At 42.1% G+C, this 27,709-nt stretch overlaps 1 protein-coding gene across 6 annotated transcripts in view; it reads left to right on the top strand.

The window, feature by feature from the left end:
* The window catches only part of MACROD2 (mono-ADP ribosylhydrolase 2), a 1,182,461-nt gene that overhangs the window by 803,435 nt on the left and 351,317 nt on the right, over positions 1–27,709 (top strand). For all 6 annotated transcript variants that reach the window (XM_029072595.2, XM_029072594.2, XM_029072593.2 and 3 more), the window contains exon 8: positions 11,205–11,278. In XM_029072595.2, coding sequence (XP_028928428.1) covers positions 11,205–11,278 — 74 coding nt within the window. The remainder of the gene's footprint in view (positions 1–11,204; positions 11,279–27,709) is intronic.

Here is a 27,709-nt window from a genome sequence, read left to right as displayed (position 1 = left end):
AGCAATTTCATCTTTCCTCCTACCTTCAGGACATCTCTACCTAGATGTCCCATCACCCCCTCAAACTAAATCTGTCCAAAATAGAACTCTTTATCTTCCCACATAAACCCTGTCCTCCCTCCGTACTTCGCATCACTGTAGACAGTACCATTATCCTCCCTATCTCACAAGCTTGTAACCTTGGCGTTGGCCTCAACCCATCTCTCTCATTCAACCCACATATTCAATCTGTCACCAGATCCTGTCAGTTCTACCTTCACTACATTGCTAAAATCCGCCCTTCCCTCTCCATGTGAACTGCTACCATGCCAATCCAAACACTTATCCTACCTTGCCTTGACTATTACATCTGCCTTCTCGCTGACCTCCCTGTCTTTTCTTTCTCCCCACTCCAATCCGTACTTAACTCTATTGCACAGGTTACTTTTCTAAAAAGAAGTTCAGTCCATGTATCCCGCTCCTCAAGAACCTCCAATGACTGCCCATACACTTCTACATCAAACAGAAACTCCTTACCATAGGCTACAGGGTACTCAGTCAGCTCACCCCCTCCTACCTTACCTCATTGATCTCTTGCTACAGCCCAGCCCAGAGACCTACCTCCTCTAGCACCAGCTTTTTTTCCACTGTGTCCCAATCTCATCCATCTCAGCACCAACCCCTCTCCCACGCCCTCCCCCTAGCCTGGACTCCTTCGCTTTCCAAATACACCAGGCCATACATCTCCCCAACTTCAAAACTGTCACATCTCTTCCAGGACGCCTTGCTCAGTTAAGCCCTCTTTTCCCCGACCCCTTCTCCCTTCCGTGCCGTCTTTGCATTTGGATCTGTGACCTCTGGTCCTGTCATATCTGACCCACTTGCCATCCCACAACACTTATAAACATATCTATAAGTTACATATTATAAATTATTTAATGTTTGTCTCTCCCCTCTGGAGTGTAAGCTCACTGTGGGCAGGAAAGTTGACTCTGAATTCTGTACTCTTCCAAGCTTGGTCCCAGTGCTCTGCACACAGTAAGTGCTCAATAAATACCATTAATAATACTGATGGTATTCGTTAAGCACTTACCATATTTCAAACACTGGTCTAAGTGCTGGGATAGGAGAAGCAACATGACATAGTGGATAGAGTACGGGCCTGGGAGTCACAAGGTCATGGGTTCTAATTCCAGCTCTACAACTTGTCTGCTGTGTGGCCTTGGGCAAGTCAATTAACTTCTCTGTGTCTCAGTTACCTCATCTGTAAAATGGGGATTAAGACTTTGTGCCCTGTGCGGGACAGGGACTGTGTCCAACCTGATGGTATTCACCCCAGGGCTTAGTACAGTGCCTGGCACATAGTAAGCACTTAACAAATACCACAATTATTATTATTAATAGTTATCATCACATTACAAGATGAACAGTTTTGACCCAGTCTCTGTCCCTCATGGGGCTTACAATCTTAATCCCCATTTTACAGATTAGATAACTGAGGCACAGAGAAATAGAGTGACTTGCCCTAGGTCACACAGCAGATCAGGGGCAGAGCCAGTATTAGAATGCAGGTCCTTCTGTTGATGGGTGATGATAGTTACCACTTAATAAACATAATTGTTATTATTGATTTTATGAAGACTATTATGTGATTAAGATATGCAAATATGATCACACAATAAGTGCTGTGTATGGCATCTAAAAACAGCAATTCACGATGAGGCAGAAGCAGCAGGAGCCAAAAAGGATTTGAGAGTACACTGGAATCCTATTAACCCGAGTGAACTCAGATCATACTCATTAAGCAAAGGTCCTGATTATCACAAATTCCTAGACGTTTTCTGTGCTAGTGAATATCTGAGGATTACTCATGATGATCTTGAAGATAAGCATAGAAAAATCAGGGAAGCACTTAAAGAACTATATTCGGGTCAAATTTGATGCCTCCTAGCACAAGGAAGCAGTCTAGGGCGAGCAAGTAGTTGCCCAGCAGGAGAAGTTTGCACACAGGCAACAGATCTACACCTGTTACCTTTATGTCCAGATCCAGGAATTAACACCAGGCATCTCACTTAAACCAGATGCCACTGAGCCACTGTTGAATCACCCAGGTGCCCTGCCCTGATTACTCCTGCCAGCAGCCCCTTGGGTAGGCATGTTACTTCTTAAGGTGCTGATTAAGTGGAACCCCTTATGATGCTAAAACGAGCTGTATTTATGATGGGATGTCAGTGGCTTATTTCCCTCTCAGCCCATCCAGGAAAGCTGGGCTAATCAGAATGGATAGAGCTAATCAGAATTCCTACCCGCCTGTGCCTGGTCATCAGGACCATTATACCCCAGCTGGCAGGGAGACCAAATTAACTGCAGAAAAACTCATTAGAAGCCCCAGGAAGACCATCTCACAAAACATCAACTTACGTGGGACTGTTTTTGTTTAGCCTGGCCAGACCTTTTTGTTTTGAACCAACCCTGAAAACATTTAGTTACAACCCATTTTGAAAAATCAAAGTCTTCAAGGGAAAACTTTAGACTACTGAGCTGCACTTGGAGAATATCCCAGCTCGTAGACATATGCCAGCAGGCTTTTATTTTCTTAAAATGTTTCACAGCGTTTGAACTAATGAGTATTTTGGTATTTGCTGGCGTTTTGAAGAGCTGATTGTAGAAATCATTTAGAAAAGGTTCCCTTCCTCCTCTCCTTCCAGTTAGACTTGTTTTAACCATTGGAAAAAAGTGGCGGGGAGGGTGAAGTTCTCTCAGACCACCTGGCTTTAGGAGGTGGGGGGGTGGGCAGAAGCAGGGCAGGGGCATCAGAACACACATCTTCTCCCTCCCTCTCTTCTTCCTGTATTTCTGTCATGGCCAGTGCCACATTAAATAGCTTTAATGATGCTAAGAAGGGCTCTTTGGGCCTCTATGTAATGATGAACAGAGTGAGAGTGAATTTAAATTAGAGGGATGCGAGGTAGGTTTTGACTGATCCCCACTTCCCTAAAGTTCATCAGAACTTCAATCTGAAATTTCCCAATCATTTAATGGTATTTATTGAGCGCTTACTGTGGACAGAGCGCTTTCCTCTCCGTCCAAACTGCTACCACCTTAATGCAATCACTCCTCCTATCCTACCTAGATCACTGCATCAGCTTACTTGCTGACCTCCCAACCTCCTGTCTCTCCCCACTCCTGTCCATACTTCACTCCGCTGCCCAGGTCATCTTTCTACAGAAAGGTTCAGGACATGTCATCCCCCTCCTCAAAAATCTCCATTGTTTACCTATCAACCCCCATATCGAACAAAAACTCCTCACCATTGCCTTTAAAGCAGTCCATTACCTTGCCCCTTCCTACCTCACTTTGCTTCTCTCCTTTTACAACCCAGCCCATACATTTCGTTTCTCTAGTGTTATCCTTCTCACTGCGCCTTGATCTCGCCTGTCTCACCGCCACTCCCTTGCCATGTCCTATCTCTGGCCTGGTTTGCCCTCCCCCGCCCTCAAATCCACCAGACAATTACTCTCCCCCGCTTCAAAGCTTTATCGAAAGCGTATTTCCTCCAAGAGCCCTTTCCAGACTGAGCCCCATTTTTCCTCATCTCCCACTCCCTTCTACGTCGCCCTGACTTGCTCCCTTTGCTCTCCTCCCCACCCCCCAGCCCCACAGGACTTATTATATATCTGTAATTTTACTTATTTGCATTGATGTCTGTCTCTTCCCCAGCCCTGCCCCAGACTGTGAGCTCATTGTGGCCAGGGAATGTCACTATTTGTTGTTGTATTGTACTTTCCCAAGCACTCAGTATAATGCTCTGCACACGATAAGTGCTTAATAGATACGATTGAAAGACTGGTGGTTTGAACCCACTCAAATCAGACTCAGTACTTGCAATCCTATCGTGAACTCATTAAGCTGAGAGTTATGCGGGTAGGATTGGTTTCAAAAAATCAATCAATCAATGGTATTCATTCAGGCCTACTGATTGCAAACTACTAAACTAAGCAGTTGGGAGTCTGTGGTGGAAATGAGACTCACTTTTTCTGCCCTCAGGAAATTTACAATCTAAAGGGATGACAAAGAAATTATATATGAGTGGCAGGAGGAAGAAAGCTATACTAGGTAGTGATAAAAAAAAAAAAGTGTCGGAAGAAAATAGCTGGATAACCACTTGACTAGGCAAGCATAGCTGGATTGATGCAACTAAGACTTTGTGGAAGGCTTCTGAGGGAGTAGGATTTGAAGGGATAGCTGAGGTTTGGCAAATGGGGGATGCAGGGCTATACCAGGATGGAGGAAGCAGTATGACTGAGGGATTAGCTGTAGGGGAATTAGGAGCAAGATAGAAATCAAACTTGGTAGAAGTAAAGAGTGTGAGTTGGGGGAAAAAAAGCTGATGTGTAAAATGGGGAGAGCTAGTGAATCAGTCAATCAGTAGTGTTTATTGAGTGCTTACTCGATGCAGATCTTGGGAGAGGGCGATTGAGAACTTTACAGAGTAAAATAACGTTAGTAGACATGAACCCTGGCTGTAAAGAGCTTACAATTTAGTGGCAGGGAGAGACAGATAAATCACGGGAGGGGAATTAATCTTATATATTGAGCACATACTGTGTGCAGAGCACTATATTAAACCTTTGGGAGGGTACAATATAACGGAGTTGATAGACACGTTCCCTTCTCACAAAGACCTTACAGTCTAGAGGGCGCAACAGAGTTAAAAGATCAGCACTTGGAACATAGTAAGCGCTTAACAAATACCATCATTATTATTATTATGTGTACATTAGTGCTATGGAAAGGTAGGGTGGCGTGATGGTGAATACCCTAGGGTTTAGGGAGAGAGCCTCAAAGCCAGTTGGCAAAAGTTTTCTGTTTGATGCAGTGGGTGATGGAAAGCCACTGGAACTATTGAAGAACTAGAGTCACGTGCACCAAGCTCCATTTCAAGAAGACCATTCATGCAACAGCCGATAGTATAGCTTGAAGGTGGAATAGGCAGGAGGCATGGAGACCACTGAGGACGTGGATAGAGTAGTCTAACCATAATAGGACAAGAGTTTGTATCAGGATAGAAACTATTGGTTTTGGGAGGATCTGGGAAATGATGAAAGTTCCTTGTGGGCAGGGAGTATGGGGTATGTCTGCCAATGCTTTTGTATTCTCCCAAACGCTTAGTAATTTATATTAACGTTCCTCCCTTGGCAGTGTGGCTTAATGGAAAGAGCTCGGGCTTGGGAGTCAGAGGTCATGGGTTCTGATCCCAGCTCTGCTACTTGTCAGCTGTGTGACTTTGGGCCCGTCACTTAACTTCTCTGTGCCTCAGTTACCTCATCTGTAAAATGGGGATTAAGACTGTGAACCCCACCTGGGCCAACCTGATTACCTTGTATCTCCCCCAGTGCTTAGAAAAGAGCATGGCACATAGTAAGCGCTTAACAATTACCATCATTATTATTAGTAGTTCTGTAAACTCCCTGGGGGCAGGTAGCATGTCTGCCAACTCTGTTACATTCCACTTTCCCAAGCTCTTAGTACAGTGCTCTGCACATAGTAAGCACCTAATAAATACCATTGATGATGATGATAGAAGTCACTTTGTTTATCGAAAGACAATGAATAAAGAAAACTCTTTGGAATAAAAAAATAGTTTCTTGATGATGATTGAACTTAATAACTGTGATATCTGTTAAATTCATTCAGTCATTCAGTTGTACTTATTGAGCACTTACTATGTGCAGAGAACTGTACTAAGTGCTTGGGAGAGTACAGTATAACAATAAACAGTCACATTCCCTTCCCATGAGGAACTTGTAGTCTAGAGGACTCTAAATGCTTATCATGGACCAAGCACTGTCCTGAGCAATGAGGAAGATACAAGGCCGTCAGGTCATGAAGTCCTTGTCCCTCATGGCGGCTGATATTCTAAGGGGCAAGGAGAACAGATATTTGATCCCCAATTTATAGATGATGAAACCTAGGCATAGAAAAGTTGTGATTCCTAAAATCACGTAACAGGCAAGTTGCAGAGCCTGAATTAGAACCAGTCGTCCTGACTCCTAGGCCCATGATCTTTCCACTTGGCCATGTGGCTTCTTTTAACCTAAACTTGAAACTGTATTGTACATCATTTTCAAAAGTGCTTTGTATTTGGCATATGCATATGAAATTTTGGCTATGTATAATTAAAATATGTACACAGATAGGGACAAGTTGGGTTTAATTTATTATTTTGATTGCTATGAGGTTTTCTCTTGTTCTTTCTCCTGCTATTTTTAAGGGGCTCTTTGGTAGGGCCTTCTTGTGGTCTATGAGAATTAGCCAAATTCTGTCACTTATTGAAGAAATTGTGTGTGAAGAACATTCTACCTTCAATGGATTCTTTGCATTTCTGCACCTTCTACTGCTTTAGTTCCTTTCTTTCTAGCAGAACTTTAGATTTTTGGGTAGAAGCAAAGAATCCACTGAGCAGCACAGAGTTGTGACTCAGGTTGTTAAGCTACTCAAACCCAACTATTAGAAGCAGCGTGGCTCAGTGGAAAGATCCTGGGCTTTGGAGTCAGAGGTCATGGGTTCGAAACCCAGCTCGGCCACTTGTCAGCTGTGTGACTGTGGGCAAGTCACTTAACTTCTCGATGCCTCAGTTACCTCATCTGTAAAATGGGGATTAAGACTGTGAGCCCCACGTGGGACAACCTGATTCCCCTGTGTCTACCCCAGCGCTTAGAACAGTGCTCGGCACATAGTAAGCGCTTAACAAATACCAACATTATTATTATTATTAGGAGCAGCTCCCAGCAAGTGTAAGGCTGGAAAAATCAAGTGAAGACTTTTCCTCAAATATATAGCACAACCAACAGGAAAGATTGCTTTTGATGGTCCTGGGTAGATTTCAAATGTAAATTCTTATCTAGCAAAGATGGAAGTGATTTCTTTATATGCACTCTTTGACCAACCCTTTAGGAAATGATTTGTTTCCTTTTTATAATTTTTTTCAAGTGATTTATGATTATTTTTCAAGACCTTTCATCATCTCTCTGGAGAATTATGGTAGTGGCAGGAGGAACAGTTTGCATGGAATAGAAGTTGTTTCACAAACAATTTTTCAGGTCATTGCTGTCATTTCCTAGGAATATAAGGTCTAAAAATAGATACTAGAACTCATAGGTTTTATCTATCCCAGCACTTAGAACAATGTTTGACACATAGAAAGCACTTAACAAGTACGATCATAAGTTTGGAAAACTCATGAACATAGACCAATATCTAAGCACGGGTGTTAAAGGCAGCTCATCTACAATCTTTAAAAAGTATAGGAAAGCAAAATTATCAGAAAGTGTACTCTTCACTTTATTTTCTTTTTAAATTAAATGAAAGCTATTAATACAGACACATGTCTGTGATGACAGTACAACATATGGAAGGTTGTTTGCTAATGGCAAAAATCCCAGTACTGAAATAACTAAAAATAATGGATATATAAATAGATTAAGGAAGGAACTTTGGTAGTTTTTCCACATATTAGCACATACCATACTCTCCCAACCACTTAGTATAATGCTCTGCGCACAGTAAGCTCTCAATAAATAACACTGATTGATATTGCAATCTAAAGGGAGAGACAGACATTAAGATAAATCGACATGCCCAAAACAGAACTCCTCATCTTCTCACTCAAGTCCTGTCCTCTTCATGACTTTCCTACCATTTTAAACAGCACCACTGTCCTACCTGTATCACAAATTATACTTTGGAATTATACTCCACTCATCTCTCACATATCCGATCTGTCACCAAATCCTTTTGGTTCTACCTTCACAAAATCACGAAAATCCATCCTTCTGCAACCAAATGGCTGCCAGCACTTATCCTAACCCGCCTTGACTAATGAGTCAGTCTCCTTGCTGCCCTCCCTGCCTCCTGTCTCTTCTCTCTCCAGGTTATACTTCACTCTGCTGCTTGGATCATATTTCTAAAAAAAAAGTTAAGTCCATTTTTTCCCATTCCTCAAGAACCTCCAGTGATTGCCCATCTACCTTCCTATCAAACAGAAACTCCTTACCATCAGCTTTAAGGTGCTTTTTCAAGTAACCCCTTTCCACCTCCCCTTACTGATTTTTCTACTCCAGTGCAGCACACAAACTTCCCTCCTCTCCCACCACCAACCTGTTCCCTCTACCTTGATCTCGTCTTTCTCACTACCAACCTATTGCCCTGCCTCTGGCCTGAAACTCCCGTCTCCTTCATTTGCGACAGAACACCACTTTCTCACTTTCAAAGCGGCATTAAAAGCACATCCCCAACTAAGCTCCCTTGCCCTCTGCTCTCTCTCCCTTCTGCATTGACCTTGCATTTCAATCTGTATTCCTTAAACACTTGATATTCACCCCACGCCTATCCCTCACAGCATTTATATATATATTCATAATTTAATGTGTGTCTCCCCCTCTAGGTGGTAAGTTCCTTGTGGGAAGGGAAAATATCTCCCAACTCTGTTACATTGTGCTCTGCACACAGTAAGAGCTCAAAAAATATGATTGGTTGATTGATTAGATAATGCAGACACTTTGTCTGCATATAGATATGACATCACTGATGCATATGCACATGGATAAGCAGCTTGCGCTCTTAACACTTCTCCAGAAAGAAAAAGGAATCCTAGGAATGTAGTGCCCATTTGGATGCTGTTTGCACCTCTTGACTGTCACTTTCCATGTTTTTTTGTGGCTTTGCCCTTCTCAGTATTCCGCAGCAGCACTCACTGCAGTAACATGGGCTGGTGTCACTCTTATTACTTCACCTGTTTTATCTTTTGTGAAATTGAGCCCTTAGCCAGAATCGTCTGAGTTGTCGCTCTGGCAATCGGTTAACTGTGAAGCTCCTTGAGCTCATTTCTCTCAAGTAATTTGATTCCCACGTGCTTTCGGGGATTGCTTTTTTCGTTGAGGTGGGGGAGGGGGAGGGGGTAGACTTGAGCTGTAGAGATTGATAAATACAGCTTTGAGAGAAAAAAATAAAGTTTAAAAAGCTCATCTCACACTTCTCCTTTCAACCAAACTTGCAAAGTGAAGCGGCTTTCTTTCCCTCTGATTCAGCCATAAGGCCTTTGAGTACTAGAGCCCAATTCACAAATATGAGTGGTCAAAATAAAGTGTTGAATCGAGCCAATTGTATGTAGTTATTAATATTTAGATGGGCCTCATAATAGATCCCTACCACTTTGCAGACTTTCATGAATATTGAGGATGAAGAAAGGTATCTTGGAAATCTTTTTTTTTTTATTCTGTTGGATCATTTTTATGCACAAAGAGGAATGCATCATGTTTTCCCCCATTAAAGCAACAAGGAAAATGGCCCAAAAAGAGATGGATGTGGGTTTCCTATTCAAGGGTCAAGACTATTTTATTCTTCTCCCAGGGTTTGGATATTCATAGTAATTCAGGACCGGTTTGGTAGCTCTATTCACACTGACGGCTGGTGAGTATGGCAGCTGTCTGACAGTGCACAACCTATTTGGCGATTTATGTTTCCATAAAATTTGCCGGTATTTTATCACAGCTCTGGGCCAGTGCCCTGCTGAGGGGAGGAAAATACAACTCTTGAAGGAAAAAGCTGCTGGGAGAAAATTGTTAATTTGAAAATAAAAACCATTCAGTGAATAAACAATCGTTTGTTTTAGATTGGGGAAATTTGCACAGGCGTTGCTCTCTAGAGTTCTTGGAAGGCAACCTCGTAGAATGGACACACAGTCAAATAAGAGGAGAATGACTGGTTGCTCAACCAGTATATTAGAACTCTGTTGGATAAAGTGGCCTAAATAGTTGTTCATATGAATGGGATTTATCTTTGTAATAGGATTTCCTTTAAGAATGATGGGTTTGAGTTCTTATTGAATTGTTATCAATAGGTCCATCTATAACTATAAACAGGCCTTTGATTGCTGGGCCTTGTTTGAGAGCAAAAGCTTCTGTGTCTGAAAAGTTCAATGAATATATAAGAACTGGATTTGGGGCACTTTCAGAGCTAGGGAGTGAATGTTAATGTTATCTAGATTTATATTTAAGCCAGTTCAGTATATATATTTTTTTCTTTACAGTGTAAAGCAGCTTTAAATCAGAAGTCACCAAATCAATTGAAATTTCGCTCCCCTTTGGATGTAATAAGGTCCATCTCAGCTAAACCTAGTTTAAAAATCCATCTCACTAGATTGGCCCTTCTACCGCTGAAGATAATCTTTCCTTTTTTCAGTGAGACGCTTCCCATTCCGAGAAGATTCTTTTCTTTTCCTTGAGAAATTATCAATCCTCCTTAACCCCAACCCTAGAGCCAGACTTTCATCTCCAGATGTCCCTGTTCTGGCAGGACCGTCCACATTTGCCCCATCCACATCTCTTTACCACCCCACCCTACCTTGTCACCTTCCATCTTCCTCTTTGGTCCCAATTCCATCCTGCCTCTAGGTGGCCAGATCTCTTTATTCCCGTGGTTATCAGTGGATGTAACCACTTTACTTTCCACTGATCCCTCTTACCTTCTCTGATGCCACTGAGAGACTAAAAATAATCACAGCAGCAATGGTGATGAAGAACGTTTGCACCTAAAGCCAGGGTGACATGCCCTTGGGAGAGTAAGGAGAGGTAAAATTTGGCCTGGGATCATCTTCTGCCTTGGGTTCTTATGAGGTTTAATGTGACTCTGTTCCCTTTCCCACATCGGCTCTCTTGACTGTTACCGGTAGCTCACTGGGCCAGATTAAAGCCAGTCTACAGAAGGGTGTATATATATATATATATGTGTGTGTATCTAAATGTAAATAAATAAGCAGATATATGTTTATATACATATATATTCTAAAAGTGTAACCGATATGTAGTCATTTTATGAGGAAATTCTGTTGTGAACAACTCAAACTGAGACGTATCTTCTGACTGGAAGCTGTGCTTTTCTGCATTCAAGTCAACTAGGTTTAATTGGTGCCCAACCGATGTGAGCGTATATGGTAAGAAAATCATTCAGGAAGGAAGAATTGAACATGCCTGATTGATATCTGGAGAAATAAGAAATATGGCAGAACCAGGTGGCACAAAGCATTTTTGTGCTGCAAGCTTCAGCTGAATTTGCAGATTTAGAAATTGTTTTGTATGTGGATTTGCATGTATATCCTCATGTATATAAAAGCACATCCCCCCACCCCCGTCACTGGTTCACACTTTCATCTGTTTTTATTTTAGGATTTCCAAATGAGCCAGCTGCTAACATTGCCCTAACCACTATTAAAGAATGGTTAAACAAGAATCATCATGAGGTAAGGGGAAAAAGTGTTCATTTCATAGTCACAATTCAAGATTACATGTTAATCACCTAACTCCGTTAATCACACATCGACAAATAAGTTGTTTATCTCTGAAAAATGTTTTTTGTGGCAAAGGCTAAAGTAGGGTTGAAAATTACATTTATATTTTCTCATTGAAAGGGAAAAGGGAAGATAGTTTTATTTGCCTTGTAGTATTTCAAGATAAAAGAGCACTTTTTAGAGAGCCATTCCAGAAAGCCAGAGAATTTTAATGACATTGTAAAACGAGAATCAGAAAAGAAATACATATAATGGATAGTAGAATTGGGAGCAAGCAAAGTACAGTAGTTTTAAAAAATGTTCAAAGCAGTCTTGTAACCTATCTTAGAATATTTCCTGAGTTTATTAATTTTCTAGATATCCTGCACTTTTTTGTGTATTTCCTTCAATTTGTACCTCTCCATTTCCTTAATATTAGATCTAAGTGTGAGATTTGAATGGGACTGGATTTTCTCCATCTTAGCCGTCAAGGTCATGATTTTGTGGGAAACAAAATGCTTTCAACAGAATGCTGTCTATGCCTCCTATTTTTATTCATTTAAGACTATCTTATGGGCTATGTGCAGCAATGTTGATCTAGAGAAATGTAGAAGAAAAAAAGAAACAGGATACATAGATGAATCACGATGCCTTAAATTTTAGACACTCGGCGATTTGCATATTATCATAGCAAGCAGATTTCAGAGAATGTGTAATTTGGTGTTTTTTCCTCCTGTGTTTTTATCTTTGGACTTGTGCATGTGCACTGATCAGTGATGTTATCATGATGAATGAATTGTATTCTGTGCCATTTTGAAGTGCATTTTTAGATTTCGTTTTCTTTAGATAGGTTTTATGGAAATGATGGGCTGGATAGGTAGAACTTGGTTGTTCTACAGTGAAAGATTATCTGTGGTTATCTTCTCATTTTTGAAGGCACAGCAACGGCAAATCCTTTGAATTGATGTAACTTCCACATCCCTAAAGATAGGTAAAATATGGGTAACTTTCATAACAAGAAGAAAAAGTATCTGGCCTAAAATAGCTGTTGCTTTCCTGGCTTTCTTTAGACCTGTCTTCCTATATTTTGCCTTCCTTTCTCAAGAAGAAGGTTTGGCAGCTCAAACTAGGATTTTGTTTAAATTGCCTTAATAGTAATTTTCAAAAACGTTTAGTAATTAGAATGTTTCCGAGGGGTCAAAGATGCTGATTCCTGGCTTAGTTATACAGATTGAGTTATAGGCAGTGTACAGAAAACCAATAAGGTCAAATTTAAGTCAATTTTCACAGAAATTGACCAGAAAACTAGTTTCTTTTAAAAAGTTTCAATGCTGTAAAAAAATGTTTTTGCTACTTCTCTTCATGTTTCTTCTTTTTCTTTTGCTCTTTTTTTGTTCCTTCTCTCAAGCGTTGTATCGGATAAGCACATTAGAAGATTTTAGAGGTTTAAAAAAGCAAAAGTGATTTTGTCTTTTCCTCCTTCATTTTTATCAGAATAGATGAATCATCTTATTGAGGGCATCCCTTTGTCTCACATGGATGTCTCTTTGCTTGAGTATTGTTTCTCCTGGCTAAAGTCCTGGTTATTCAGGCTGTTGCATTAGGGTCTTTTGAAACAAGTCATTATGAAAAATACCATCACTATTTGGTAGTGCTTTGCTTTATGGTATCACAAAGCCAAACAATCTTTATGGACAGAGCAGAGTAAGTATGGCGATTTCCTCAAAGATTGACCTTTTTTTAGCTGACTTATCAGAGTGAATGTACCTTTTGTCAAGTTTACTTAAGGTTCCATTTCAGCACTGCTAGCAAAGATGGGGAGGAGGCAGAATTGGACTCCCTCCACAGCCAAATCAGGGGAAGGCGGGCAGGGGTTCAGAGTGTCACTTCCTGAATTTCCTGGAATATTTGCTTCTCCTCTCCTCCGTAAGCCTCTATTTCCTTTTTCCTCTACCCCAGGCTCTAGACATGCTGCTTTTCTCTCTCCCCTTCCTGATCACTGCAGGATTGGAGAAAGAGATAAGGGTTTGTCTGGACTGGGGAGGGTATGCAAGTCAGCCAAAGCAGTCCACAGGTTGAGTGATGCACCCCACATTTCCCAGGGGATTTGCTTCTCTTCGAAGGACACTCCCAGACTCCAGGACTACTTCTGTCCCCCTTCCCACTTCCACGGGGCTGGGGTCAGGGACAAGGCAGCAGCAAATATTAGTTCACAAAACCTCCTAGTCACTTCCAAACTGATACAGGGAAATGCAACAGAAATATTTCCCCACCAATCAAATTATGGTGAACACTCAACAGGCAGAGTTTTGCCTGCCAATCAATCCTCCCTGGGGAAGAATGAGACAAGAGGGTGGGAGAGTTCCATCATAAATCAATGTTTTGATTGCAAGAATCCAAAAACAAAGCCTATCATTTCTTGGGCGGTGGGTTGGCGGGGGGGTGCATAGGTTAGCAACCCACTATCCTATTGTGAACCCTCATTTACTGCTGGTTCTTCCCACCTTACTTCTATAGAATATCTAATATTTCTTCTCAGATATTTTTGTTGCCATTTGTGGATAAGTGCAATTTAATTCAAAAAGATTGCACCATGAAGTCAATCTTTGATTTGTAGGTTTTCCTTGAAAACCAAGATAAACCAAAATTATCTTCAATGAAAGTGAGAAATCGATCTTAGTCGTAACTAAAAACCAACCCTTGGACTAAAAAAAAACCCAAAAAACAGTTTAATGGGCCTACTAGCAGTTAACTGCTGTAGGAACATGACATTGGTTCCTGGGAATTGATAGCAGCAAATAGGTCTTACTGATCAGCTAGGAACAGCCAATTACACATTGGTGAAGCGCCACTCACTCTAAGGCATTATAATCAAACATGTAAGTAATTGCTCCACTCCAGGAACATTTTTTTGTAAGCAATAAATTTATCAGACCACTGAGTGGGCCAGAGAATGATGGTAATGAAGAAGTGAAAAATCAAACGACTGAATCCTGAAATTAGAGTTCCTAATATATGTTATCATCTCGCTGGGTTTTGGTATAATTTTGTTTAGTTTGTAGAATGTGTGGTATTTCTTTCTTCTCTAACCACCGTTTGAGTGCCCGGCCAAGAAATGCCTTTCAGTTGACTATACCACTATGTGTTCAGCATTTTAAATTAACTGGAGAGACAGTTGCCCCCAATTATAATGCCAGAAACAACTCGGAAAGAATTCCATGGTGGCTAATGGGTTTGATGGGCTGTTAGGAACGGAGATCAGTCTGAGCCACTTGCCGAGTTTCCCAGGAACCCGTGTTTCTGTGGCCCCACCTGAGGTATAAGAATAATCATTTAGAACTTGTTAACACCCCGAGGGCCTTTGATTAAACCTGCTGTGTGGGTGCAGTCATGCAAATAGGAGGCACTTACCTGCGGTGAGGGGTGCAGCTGCATTTCTGCTGAGCAAAGGCATTTCCCAATTGACTTGTTTCACATTCACTCACACAATGGAGTATTCCAAATCCCATCCTCAGACAGCCTCTATTGTGCACCAGGGTGCAGCATTTCAATGGGGAAAGCAGTAAATTCGTCTTTGAAGACAGTGAGGGAGCATAAGGCTAGATTGGGTTGGTTCATAAAATCACCCCCATGAAGAACAACAGGAACAAAAAGTCCCTAAAGAAAAGTCGAGTTTTTCTGTTCACTTTGGGCAAAAAGTTTGTAAAGTAGAAAGCTGAAGTGAAACTTAGTCTCTAGAACTCCTGCCCTTAACTTCAGTGGCATACGGACAATAATTAGTCACGTCTACCCAACTAGGGAAGTCTTAGATATATAACTAGCATCCAACTTCATTGGATTACTATAACAGTGAACTTCATTCCTTAATTTAGGAATTAAGCTCAGTACTTTTGAAACTGCAGCCTGTAAGTTGACTACACAAAATATGTAAGGGAAAAGAGCAGCATATGACGACTAGTACAAATTTGGACTACCCCTCTTCCCATCCCCTGCACCCCAACGCTCACACACACATCATTACCCTGAACTTGAAATGCTGCCCTTAGTCAAACTAATTTCTGGCCATACTCCTGTGTTTTAGCCTATCATCATTTGCACCAAGGTTTGCTGACTTGCAGCCAAGGGCCAGCCTCATTTAGAAGTTAGTGAGTAGTATTATACTGAGAGCAAGAAATCCATCTGAGCAAGCTCACGGAAAAGGCAGTAGTCAGCGCTCTTGGGTTAATTTCCCTCAGCCCACCTAGACTATCTTTTTAAGAATTCACAAAGTAGTAGAAGAGTTTAAATAGAATTCTTTGGAGCCCAGATAGAAATCGGGTTCAGGCCTATAGAAAATTATCCTCTAGGAATTCATTGAAGAAATGCGCATTAAGCCCCTTGAACAGTTCAGAATGCTTCTTTCTCTGCTAATTTGACAAGGTCAGAGACATTGCCACTTGTTTCCTCATTATATATCACAAAGGAACCATTGCGCTTTAGCTCCCAGTGCCAATACATTTTTTCCCCCCTTCTTGGCAGAGATCTTTGAACATATGCAGTGTTAAAAATTGTTTGTCACTTTTATTTCAGAATCACATTATGTATCACAAAATAACAGTGTGTGGCCTGCCTTATGTCACTGACATGAAGAGCCTCAGGACTGTTGTAGTTCTAAAAAGAGGATTTAAATTAAACCCAAGATTATACTCTGGAATTTTGTGCCCTCCACAGAATAGTGGGCTTTCTGTTTCATGATTATTTACAGAAGTAAAAATGTGTCAGTGCATAACTCTCCATTCAATGGAAACACATCTGACATGGCTAACACATACGAAAATTAAAACCAAACCGATGAATCCCTTCCTAGCTGATGTTTATTCTTCAGCAGATACTTTTGCATACCTTTGTGGTTGCTTCTAGTGTAAACATTAAATCGTGTTTTTATAAAGAAACTTGAAATATTTGTAATCTACGTTGGAACGTGGTTACGGCAATAACCACCCTAATAACCTGAAATAAAAAATATTTCCCGAGACTACCCAAAGCACAATCTTCAACTGAAAAAGCTGAAGATCATTAGTGGTGACATAATTGAAGCAAATCATTGGCAGACTCGCACCATTCAGCACACTGTATTAGAATTAGAGCATTAGAATGGTTTGCAAACACTTCTTGTTATATTTTGAAAACAAAAGTATATGGATTGTAATTGGGCTTGCTCTACTACAACATTGCTTACAGTGGAATTTCATCTATTCCAAAATGGTCCAATATATACCTGGACCTGTTCAATCTCGTGTTCAGATTGATACCAAATTAAAGAACAGTGAGCTTTTGCCTCTTGGTAGGAGTTTTCATTCCTCCTGGATAATGTCATAGGTCATTTCCAATTTAGCATACCCAGTCAACCCCTTAACTAATCCTGTTCCTAGATCCACTTGTATCTAATAATAATGTTGGTATTTGTTAAGCGCTTACTATGTGCAGAGCACTGTTCTAAGTGCTGGGGGGGATACAGGGTGATCAGGTTGTCCCACTTGAGGCTCACAGTTAATCCCCATTTTACAGATGAGGTAACTGAGGCCCCGAGAAGTTCATTCATTCAATAGTATTTATTGAGCGCTTACTATGTGCAGAGCACTGTACTAAGCGCTTGGAATGAACAAGTCGGCAACAGATAGAGACAGTCCCTGCCGTTTGACGGGCTTACGGTCTAATCGGCGGAGACGGACAGACAAGAACAATGGCAATAAATAGAGTCAAGGGGAAGAACATCTCGTAAAAACAATGGCAACTAAATAGAATCGAGGCGATGTACATTTCATTAACGAAATAAATAGGGTAATGAAAACATGTACAGTTGAGCGGACGAAGTTGAAGTGACTCGCCCACATTCACACAGCTGACAAGTGGCAGAGCCGGGATTTGAACCCATGACCTCTGGCACCCAAGCCCGGGCTCTTTCCACTGAGCCATGCTGCTTCCCCATGTAAGGTTTTAGAATCATAAATAAAAGCCTGTTGGGTTTATCTGAATGTAGCACTCCTTTCTCATCTAGCTTGCTCTCCTCCTACTTAGATGATGAGCCATAGGTGGGACAGGGACTGTGTCCTACCTGATTAATTTGTACCTACCCCAGGGCCTAGTACAGTGTTTGGCACTTAAGTGTTCATTATCATTGTTAATATCATTCATTATATTATATAAGCAATACTGTGGGACAGGGACCGTATCCAGTCTGCACAGCGTGCACCTATCCCAGCTCCAGGAATAGTGCTTGAAGCAGCGGGGCTCAGTGGAAAGAGCCCGGGCTTGGGAGTCAGAGGTCATGGGTTCGAATTCCGGCTCTGCTACTTGTTAGCTGTGTGACTGTGGGCGAGTCACTTCACTTCTCTGTGCCTCAGTTACCTCATCTGTAAAATGGGGATTAAATGTGAGCCTCACGTAGGACAACCGATTACCCTTTATCTCCCCCAGCGCTTAGAACAGTGCTCGGCACATAGTAAGCGCTTAACAAATACCAACATTATTAACATTATTATTATAATAATAATTATTATGGCATTTGTTAAGCCCTTACTATGTGCCGGTCACTGTTCTAAGCGCTGGAGTAGATATGAGGTAATCAGGTTGTCCCACATGGGGCTCACAGTCTCCATCGCCATTTTCCAGCTGAGGTAACTGAGGCACAGAGAAGTCAAGTGACTTGCCCAAAGCAATGAAGCAGATTAGAGAAGCAGCGTGGCTCAGTGGAAAGAGCCCGGGCTTGGGAGTCAGAGGTCATGGGTTTGAATCCTGGCTCTGCCACTTATTAGCCATGTGACTGTGGGCAAGTCACTTCACTTCTCTGTGCCTCAGTGACCTCATCTGTAAAATGGGGATTAAGGCTGTAAGCCTTACATGGGACAACCTGATTACCCTGTATCTACCCCAGTGCTTAAAACAGTGCTCTGCACATGGTAAGCGCTTAACAAATACCAACATTGTATTGTATTGTATCAGTGGCGGAGCCGGGATTAGAACCCACGATCCCTGACTCCCAAGCCCGAGCTCTTTCCACTGTGCCAAGGGGCTTCTCTGACATATAGTAAGTCTTTAACAAACACCATAATGATAATAATAAGTAATACAACTGTAACCGGTGGGGATGTGATATTAATTTTACTGTCTCGGTAAGTAGAAACTGCAGGTTCAGACATTTAGTGAATGTGTTTCTGAAGGGAAGGGCTTCAAATTAGGCTCTTGGAGGAGATGCTAAGATGCCGAGTCTCACAGTTTAGTTGTGTTGGGGAAGAGCTATTCTTAATATGCCATTTTGCCCCTGAGAGGGGATAGCCGGGTAATCGAATCTCTATAGTGCTCAGGCAAGATTACGCTTGTGATGATTCAGCCTAGAATTCTAGACAGGCAAGATTTAGCCGGTTCACTTCTTTTACTCAGCACATACGCTTAGGCTTTCTCTACCGTTCAACATAAAGTAGTTGTTCAGCAACCACCTCCTTCCATTTAGTCAGTGTAAACAGTCAAACTGACCGAAGAACTCACTTTGAAATAGAAATTTGGCTTGAAACCTTCTTCGTAGTACTTATATTTTTTTAAAGGTATTTGTTAAGCATTTACTGTGTTCCAGGCACTGTACTAAGTGTTGGGGTAATAATAATAATAATAATGTTGGTATTTGTTAAGCGCTTACTATGTGCCGAGCACTGTTCTAAGCGCTGGGGTAGACATAGGGGAATCAGGTTGTCCCACGTGGGGCTCACAGTCTTAATCCCCATTTTACAGATGAGGGAACTGAGGCACAGAGAAGTTAAGTGACTTGCCCACAGTCACACAGCCGACAAGTAGCTAGTCAGGTAGGACATAGTCCATCTCGCTCTTGGGGCTCACGGTCTTAATCCCCATTTTATAGATGAGGTAAGTGAGAAACAGAGAAGTTAAGTGATTTGCGCAAGGTCACACAGCAGATAAGTGACAGAGCTGGGATTAGAATCCAGGTCCTTCTGACTTCCAGGCCAGTGATCTATCCATTAGGTCACTCTGCTTCTCATCTCTGTAATCATCTTGACCCCATTGCCACTTCCACTTATCACCCTATCTCCCTCCTACCCTTCCTTTCCAAACTCCTAGTACGAGTAGTCACTCTTGGCTTCAAAGCTCTCCATCACCTTGACCCCTCCTACCTCACTTTCCTTCTCTCCTTCTACAGCCCAGCCCGCGCACTCCGTTCCTCTGCCGCTAACCTCCTCACTGTGCCTCGATCTCGCCTGTCCCACAGTCGACCCCTGGCCCGTGTCCTACCGCTGACTTGGAACGCCCTCCCTCCTCACATCCGCCAAACTAACTCTCTTCCCCTCTTCAAAGCCCTACTGAGAGCTCACCTCCTCCAGGAGGCCTTCCCAGACTGAGCCCTCCCTTTCCTTCTACCCCTCCCCCTTCCCCCTACTCCCTCCCTCTGCTCTACCCCCTTCCCCTCCCCACAGCACTTGTGTATATTTGTACGTATTATTTATTACTATTTTATTTATGCTGTGTATATATCTATGATTCTATTTATTTTAATGGTATTGATGCCCGTCTACTTGTTTTGTTTGGCTGTCTGTCTCCCCCTTTTAGACTGCGAGCCCGTTTTGGGGCAGGGATTGTCTCTATCTGTTGCCAAATTGGACATTCCAAGTGCTTAATATAGTGGTCTGCACATAGTAAGCTCTCAATAAATATGATTGAATGAATTAATGAATCTTTGTCACTCTTCTCTAGGCCCTCCCCGGTTTGTCCACCTCAGATTTAAACAACAGTGAATAAAATGGCGCACCCACAAAAAAGCTAATGAAACCCTGTATAATGTACAACAGAAAGATTATTTCACCAATTTTCTGAGTCCTACTCATAGTAATGTGTCCCAGAACCGGTGGTGTTCTAAAATAGAATTATTTAGCTGACTCAAATGCTGTTTCTTGTCAGCTATGATCCTCAGGTTGCTTTCTCCTGAATTTGTACATAGCCTGTCCTCTGCCTATCTTGTGCTTGTATTGCTGGCTTTTATTCCTAGATCCTCTAACTGGCACTTGCTCTCATTTCAATTTTTTCTTCTTTTCGCAGGACTATTTTTCCCATTTGGCCATGTCACTTCTGAGTCTATTCCTGTACTCCAAATGGATAGCAATCCATCCAAATGCGGGAGTCCCTCGGGTTATGGCCAACCCATAAAATGTAAATTCCAGAAGTGTATTATGGACTAATTGCTGATGTACTTCAGGATCCATATGTCCCACCCCTGAAGTGATATACAATCACAGTTGACAAAACAATTTCTCTCTCCTTTTGCTCTTTTCTTCTGCTGCTCTGATCCCACCTTTCCCTATTCCACACAATCTTCTACCTCCTACAGAATCCCTCCACTCCCTCCCCTCCCCCATCTTTCTCTGTTTCGAGTTCCAACTTACCCCCCCCTCGAGCTTCTGGCTCCAATTTACCCCCACCACAAACTTCCAGTTATAACTGATCCACTGCCTCAAGTTTCTGTCCTCAACCTACCCTCTGCTTTGAGCTTCTGACCCCAGCCTACCCCCTGCCTTGAGAATCTGGTCCCAACTTACCCTTCCCCTTGAGCTTCCAGCTCCAACTTATCCTTTGCCTCGTGCTTCGAGCTCCAAGCCCTCAGCTGCCACTCCCTGGGGCTTTCTGACCTCTGAGACTACGCCAGTCACCCAGGAACTCCAGGTCCTGGAGCATCTAGCCAACTTTCCAACATACCCTCATTCCCCTCCTGCCCCCAGTTGAGAGCTTCTCTCCAAACTCCCTTCCTTCCCCCTCAGTTTATAATGGGTGGGGTGGAGGGGGCTAGGGAGGCAGACTGCAGGGTAGGGTGACTGTGATCGGATTGCACAGGAGTCAAGAAAGTCCCCAGGAGGAATGGAGGAGAAGGGATTAGGAGAGCACCCTGGCAGAGAGTGCCCAGTGATTTTTGCTTACCTACAGGGTTTCCTAACCACTATGGGGCTGGGAGTCAGAAGGACCTGAGTTCTAATCTTGTCTGTGCCACCTGTTTGCTGTGTGAACTTGGGCAAGTCACTAAACTCCCCTGTGCCTCAGTTCCCTCATCTGTAAAATGGGAATAGACTGTGAGCCCCATCTGGGACAAGGACTGCATCCAACCTGATCAGCTTGTGTCCATCCTGTTGCTTAGTACAGTGTCTGGCACATAGTAAGTGCTTAACAGATACCATAAAAAAACTTACAGGGTTTGGTTGTCTTTTGAGGGCTGGTTCTAATTGTATGTACATCTGAGGAAGTATACTGCCTTCCCCCCAGCAATATGACCAATCACCATACAGCCATGTTTTCAAGGAACATATCACCAACATAGCCTGGGATATATCTGTAGTATGATGAATGGATATGATGAACATGCTCTCAATTCCTTCTTCCAGGCCAATAATAAGCACACCTCTCAAGCCATCTGTCCTAAGTTGATATTGAACTGTTTATATTAATGTCTGTTCCCCCCTCTAGACTTTAAGCTCCTTTTGGGTACATGTCTGCTAATTCTGTTGTATTGTACTCTCCAAACCATTTAATACAGTGCTCCGCACATAATAGAAAAGCAGCGTGGCTTACTGGAGAGAGCACAGGCTTAGAAGTCGGAGGTTGTGCCTTCTAATCCTGCCTCTGCAACTTGTCAGCTGTGCGACTTTGGGCAAGTCACAACTTTTCTGTGCCTCAGTTATGTCGTCTGTAAAATGGAGATTAAGACTGTGAGCTCTACTTGGGACAACCTGATAAACTTGTATCTCCCCTAGTGCTTAGAACAGTGCTTAGCATATAGTAAGAGCTTAACAAATACCTTCATTATTATTACAGTAACGGCTCAATAAATACAATTGATTGTTTGACTTAGGTGTGACCTATAGGCCACTTCTGCACTTCACCTAATTGTTCTCAGGTCAACATCGTACTCTACCATATTGTTAACAGTATGATTAGATTTCAGTCCTTTCCCGAAGTCGAATCGATTCCATCTATGATTTCTTGGGAAAGTGGGAGACGGAGGAGGTGACTGAGCTGTGATGACCTAAGTGCATGAGTAATTAAAAAAAATTATACTTTGAATTTGTATAACACACTTATCTTTCCTAGTGTTCTTTTAGATGATCTCATCTGGCCTCAAAGTATCCCCATAGGGGAGATCAGCCAGTCAGTTGTATTTGAGAGCTTCCTGTGCGCAGAGCATTGTACCAAGCACTTGGGAGAGTACAATACAACAATAAATAGACACATTCCCTGTCCTCAACAAGCAGGTTTTCGCATCTGCAATGTACAGATGAAGGAAACGGAGAAGGTAGAGGTTAACTGACTGGCTTGAAGTCGTAGAACAGGATGAGTGCCTCTAGGTTGCTGGCGGCTTCCCAGCGACGGGCATGAAGGGACTGCAGTGGCTGTTACGCAAAAGTTCTGGATCAATGACCTGGCATGACTTAACAGAGCAGCAGACTTAATTAGAAATATAATTGATCCCGATTTATTTTAATTTAGGAAGCACAGCAAATTCCATTCGGGTCAATGAGGCTTATATGATTTTAATTCTTTGGGAGTTTACAAGCCAGATCACATTTCGGGGACACTATTTCAATAAATTCATGCCTTCACTAAGTTCTAAAGCTCTATATTTCAGATGAAAATAACATATTTTGAAAATAAATGGAAAGCAAAACTGAGTGTATAGATTTAGCTTGAAATCAGTAGAAGTAAAGTAGGGCATTTGAATGCCGATGCAAAGTCGGGTGGCTTTTGTGGAACAAAGATCATTTGTTTAACCCAATATTCCATTTTTTCTTGGAAAGGTGAAAAATGGTCCCCTTTCTATTTCTCCCCTCTAATTAGGTGGTAATCATGTACAGCCCTGATTGAAAGGGAAATCCTCAGTCACCTTACTGTCACAGGGCAAAATTCAGGAGGGAAAGTGAAATTCAATTTTTATTAAATTAAATGGATCTGCCTTGCTAAGAGATTGCTCATTCAGGGTTCAGTGAGATGTGAGGCTGTTCCCAAAGCTCATCCACAGCCATTTTCTTAATGGACAAGCTGTGTTTGGTGCCAGGTAACTAGGCTACCACAAAGATTTGTTTTTTTCTAGGTTCTTTAGTCACCTCTTCAGGTGTGAGGCTCATAAAAAGAAGTAGCCAATATGAACTGAGCGTATAGGTTTATTAAATTGAAAAGACTTTGTTGGTTCTCTTAATTTGATTCAGTGAAAGTCAAGGTGCTGATGACATTCTCTTAGTCTGGGACATTACAGTGTGAACCTCTTTACAAAACATTAATATTCTGGTGGCAGGTTTTTTTGAAATTGTTTGTAGCCGTAACATATGCTAAATATTAATAGTAGACCTCGGAGAGATTTCCATGGCATTTTCCATTCCTGATGTTCACTTTTATTTTTCTTTTGGGAGGAAATGTTACTGGCTATTTCCCATTCAATAAATTTGATGATTTCAAAGGTGACTTTCTGTCCACCCACTCCAGCTCTCTAATAGAAATAGGCTCAGATTGGTCAGAACCGCCCCCCCCCCCCCCCCCACTACCTCCCTCAGCAACCTGGACAGGTACTGGAGAATTAACTGTGATTGTGTCTGTTGGGGTCCTCGAAGCAAAAAACCACAGGCCTAGGAATCAGATGACCTGGTTCTAATCCCCGCTCTGCCGCTTGCCTGCTCTCTGGCCTCGGGCAAGCCATTTAGCTTTTCTGTGCCTCAGTTTCTTCATCTGTAAAATGGGGATTCAGTGCCTGTTCTCCCACCTACTCACACTGTGAGCCCATGTGGGAAAGGGACTGAGTTCATTCTGTACATACTATATCTACTCCAATGCTCTACTGTGCTTTGTACACAGTAAGTGCTCAACAACTGCTATAAATATAATTATTAGGTGAGATTCACCCAAGCCCAGGTGTCCCCAGACATGCTAACAGTTGTGGTGACTCCCTGGAGTTAGCTCTGAATCCATAGCATGTCCTTAGGTACCCCAACTCATCGCATGACCTGGAAATGTGGATCTTGCTCCCTCTAGGTATGTGCCCCTGGAAGAGCCACTCTTCCACTGGGGCAGTCTCCTTTTTTAAATGGCATTTGTTAAAAGTTCACTATGTGCCGGGCTCTGTACTGAGCACTGAGGTAGGCACAAGCTAATCCGGTTGGACACAGATAACATCCCACATGGGGCTCACAGTCTTAATCCCCATTTTACAGATGAGGGACCTGAGGCCCAGAGAAGTGAAGTGACTTGCCCAAGTTGATTCAGCAGACAATTGGCAGAGCCAGGATTAGAACCCAAGTCTTTGTGACTCCCCAGGTCCGTGCTCTATCCACTACGCCCTACTGCTTCTCAATAAGGCTCCAGATGGTGCCAGGGACTGGTTGAGGGAGTGCAGAAGTCACACCATGCCTTGCAACACAACTTAGTGACCCTGCTTAAAGCTGGGGACGGGAGAGTCTCCAGATTGATTAGCCCCACAGGCTCTTCTGTGGCAGAAGGAGAGCTGCAGCCAATGTTTTTATTTCACTTGTTTATTCACGTGTTCTCAGAGAGATCCCTGTTCATTAGGAACATTTTTGAAAAGAACTTAATACACTACAAAGGTTAATCAACTTTTACAATTGCATTGTTGCTGGCTTAATTAGTGTAGTCAAGAAAAATCAGCCTGATCCTTTAGCTCTTGTATGTTTATTTTAGTGGATTTACAATTAATGGACCCATGATGATTCAAAGTGATTGAAATGTCTTCTGGGAATCAAGTGTTCACTCATGTGAGGTAAATGAACTCTTCCCAGACATAAAGACACCATTCAGTCAGTTCCCCCAAAGAATGATTTTTTTTTTTTTTAATTATTTTTCTTTTTTAGAAGGAGTGGGATACTGCTTGTTTCTGACTTGGAACCTTCCTGCCCTCATCTGAGTGTGTGTGTATTTATGTTATGTCCACACATTCGGTACTATTTTGTATCCCGTTTGTTTCCAAAGTGTTCCATAACTAAAGCAATTGTATTGGTGTCAAAAATTAGACAAGCATCAACTATACCTGAATAAGTCTAATGATTTAGTGACAAACTTAATTTCATAGAAGTAATAGTATTTATTCTGGGCAGGGTACTCAGTTCCTACTACCACGACTGATAATACCTGTGGTATTCATTCATTCAATCGTATTTATTAAGCACTTACTCTGTGCAAAGCACTGTACTAAGTGCTTGGAAAGTACAGTTGGGCTATAAAGAGAGACAATCCCTGCCCACACCGGGCTGGCTTACTATGTGCCAAGCACTGTTCTAAGCAGTGGGATAGATACGAGATAATCAGGCCCTGCATGGGGTTGCATGGGGGGGGATACAGTCTAAGTAGGAGCAAGAGCAGGATCGAGTCCCCATTTTGTAGATAAGGGAATTGAGGCACAGAGAAGTTGTGACTAGACCGAGGTCACCCAGCAGGGTTGTGACAGAGCCAGGAATAGAACCCAGGCCTTCTGACTCCCAGGCCCGTGTTCTTTGCCCTGGGCCAAGCTACTTCTCCAAACGCTAGGAAAGAGTCTAGTGGTGGGAATTAGTCACTGATGCTTTTCCTTGAGAAATTCGCAATCTATGAGATCTCTGCTAAGTGAACTCTCTGAAAGCTCTTAGTTTGGGATGGGATATGCACTGAAGAGTTAGAATAAAGTACAGTTTTCATAACTGGGATGTATTTCAGCTAGGATGGGTGAGCTTGACATGTATTTCGAGTTGAGGATCATTTCAGCCTTTTCTCACCAAAGCTTTGGGTCACAGTACCCCGTGAGTTCATTTTGCTAAGAAGGCTTTCCTCTTAAATGATCAACTCATGGGAAATGTGATCCACATGTTTCCAATTCATTTACAATAACTCATCAGCATGTTCCTTTTTATAAGAAATATTTGATGTCTATAAAGACTTTTGCACAATTTTACAAATTCTTTTAAGCCTTTCTGTTTAGAAAGGAAATGACTGCCAACGATCAGTGGACCCCCAAAAACGTACAGGCTTGGTAAGGCTCATAGTCAAGGGGAAGAAAATTCATTCTCCATTTCTTATCCTCAGTTGATCACGGGTCTCCTAAAAGACTAGAGAAAAATTCCTGACCTGAAGTGTGTTGTTAAAGTTAATAAATAGATAATCAAAAAATGCATGCCGAATTGCTACCTCTCTGCCACTTATGAAACTCTTAAGTGATACTGAATTGCCCTGAGGGTTGGGAACCTCTGTACAAATGAAACCCAACAAGCCTTTTTAATAAAGCTACCAGGATGTTTCAGTTAATGCAGGCCCCTCATTTGCATATTTGTTGGAAACATTTGCATATTGACTTCGAGAGGTCCTAAATACAAGTATGTTAGTTAAAATTAATTCACGCTCACCCACTATAACAGTATCTAATCCTATCCATTATTAAGAGCTTGACATCCCTGAAATTCCAATCTATGTGGACAAAAGTAAGAATAGTTAACTGTGAGGAGGCTGGTGGGAAAGTTTGAGGCTCCAGACCCCACTAACCCATCTTCTTTCACTTTTGTGAGCTCAAAGCATCCACAAGGATAGTATTAGACTCTAGACTGTAAGCAAGTTGTGGACAGGGAATGAGTCTGTTAGTATAGTTATATTTTACTCTCCCAAGTGCATAGTGCTGAACGCTGCACACAGTAAGCAATCAAAAAATATGACTGACTGACTATTATAAAACTAGGAACCCTTCAGAAGACATAGGTGAGAACCAGGAACCTTAATTTCAATCCCCATCCCCTGGCCCTAAACCTCCTACTCTTACCTTGGTGTCTAAGACTGCTGTTTTGTTCTCTTTAAAAAGTTGCTTTCCCAGAGTCCATTTCTTGCTAATGTGTAGACTGGAAGAGACTTCCTGTAAGGGAGCATCATATGATTTGTTTTTGTACTTTTGTGAAACCAAAAAAAACCACACAGAAAACCCAAAAATCACTTCCCCCATTAAGTGGATTCAGTTTTGCAAACATGCAGAAATCCAGTGGAAAGGATTTTTCCCCTAACATTCCTTCAATTTCAAAGGCTCCGTTAGCTCTGTGAAACTGAATGGCCTCAGAAGTCTCTGAATACCTCAGCGGCTTGGAGCCAATGAAGAGTCAGCATGTGGTTGGGATGATGCAGCAGTTCAGTTTGGTGGATATTTCCTCCCCATAGGGGTCACACATTCTTTGTAAAAAACACTTGTGGAAGAAAGAGAGAAGAAAATTTGAGAACTGGGACATTGGTCAATACGAACCAATTAAGCTGAAAAACCCTATTGAAATCAGTTGCTCTGATATATCCCTCCTTACTTCTTCTGTCTCTTTCCAAAAAGAAGAGCAGAAATGATTTGTGTGGGGTTAAGTACGAAGTATTGAACTCCTG

Source organism: Ornithorhynchus anatinus, chromosome 9 (assembly GCF_004115215.2).
Source record: "Ornithorhynchus anatinus isolate Pmale09 chromosome 9, mOrnAna1.pri.v4, whole genome shotgun sequence".
Classification (NCBI taxonomy): Eukaryota; Metazoa; Chordata; class Mammalia; order Monotremata; family Ornithorhynchidae; genus Ornithorhynchus; species Ornithorhynchus anatinus.
The sequence above is the reverse complement of the archived record's forward strand: the minus strand, read 5'-3'. Positions and strand labels throughout refer to the sequence as shown.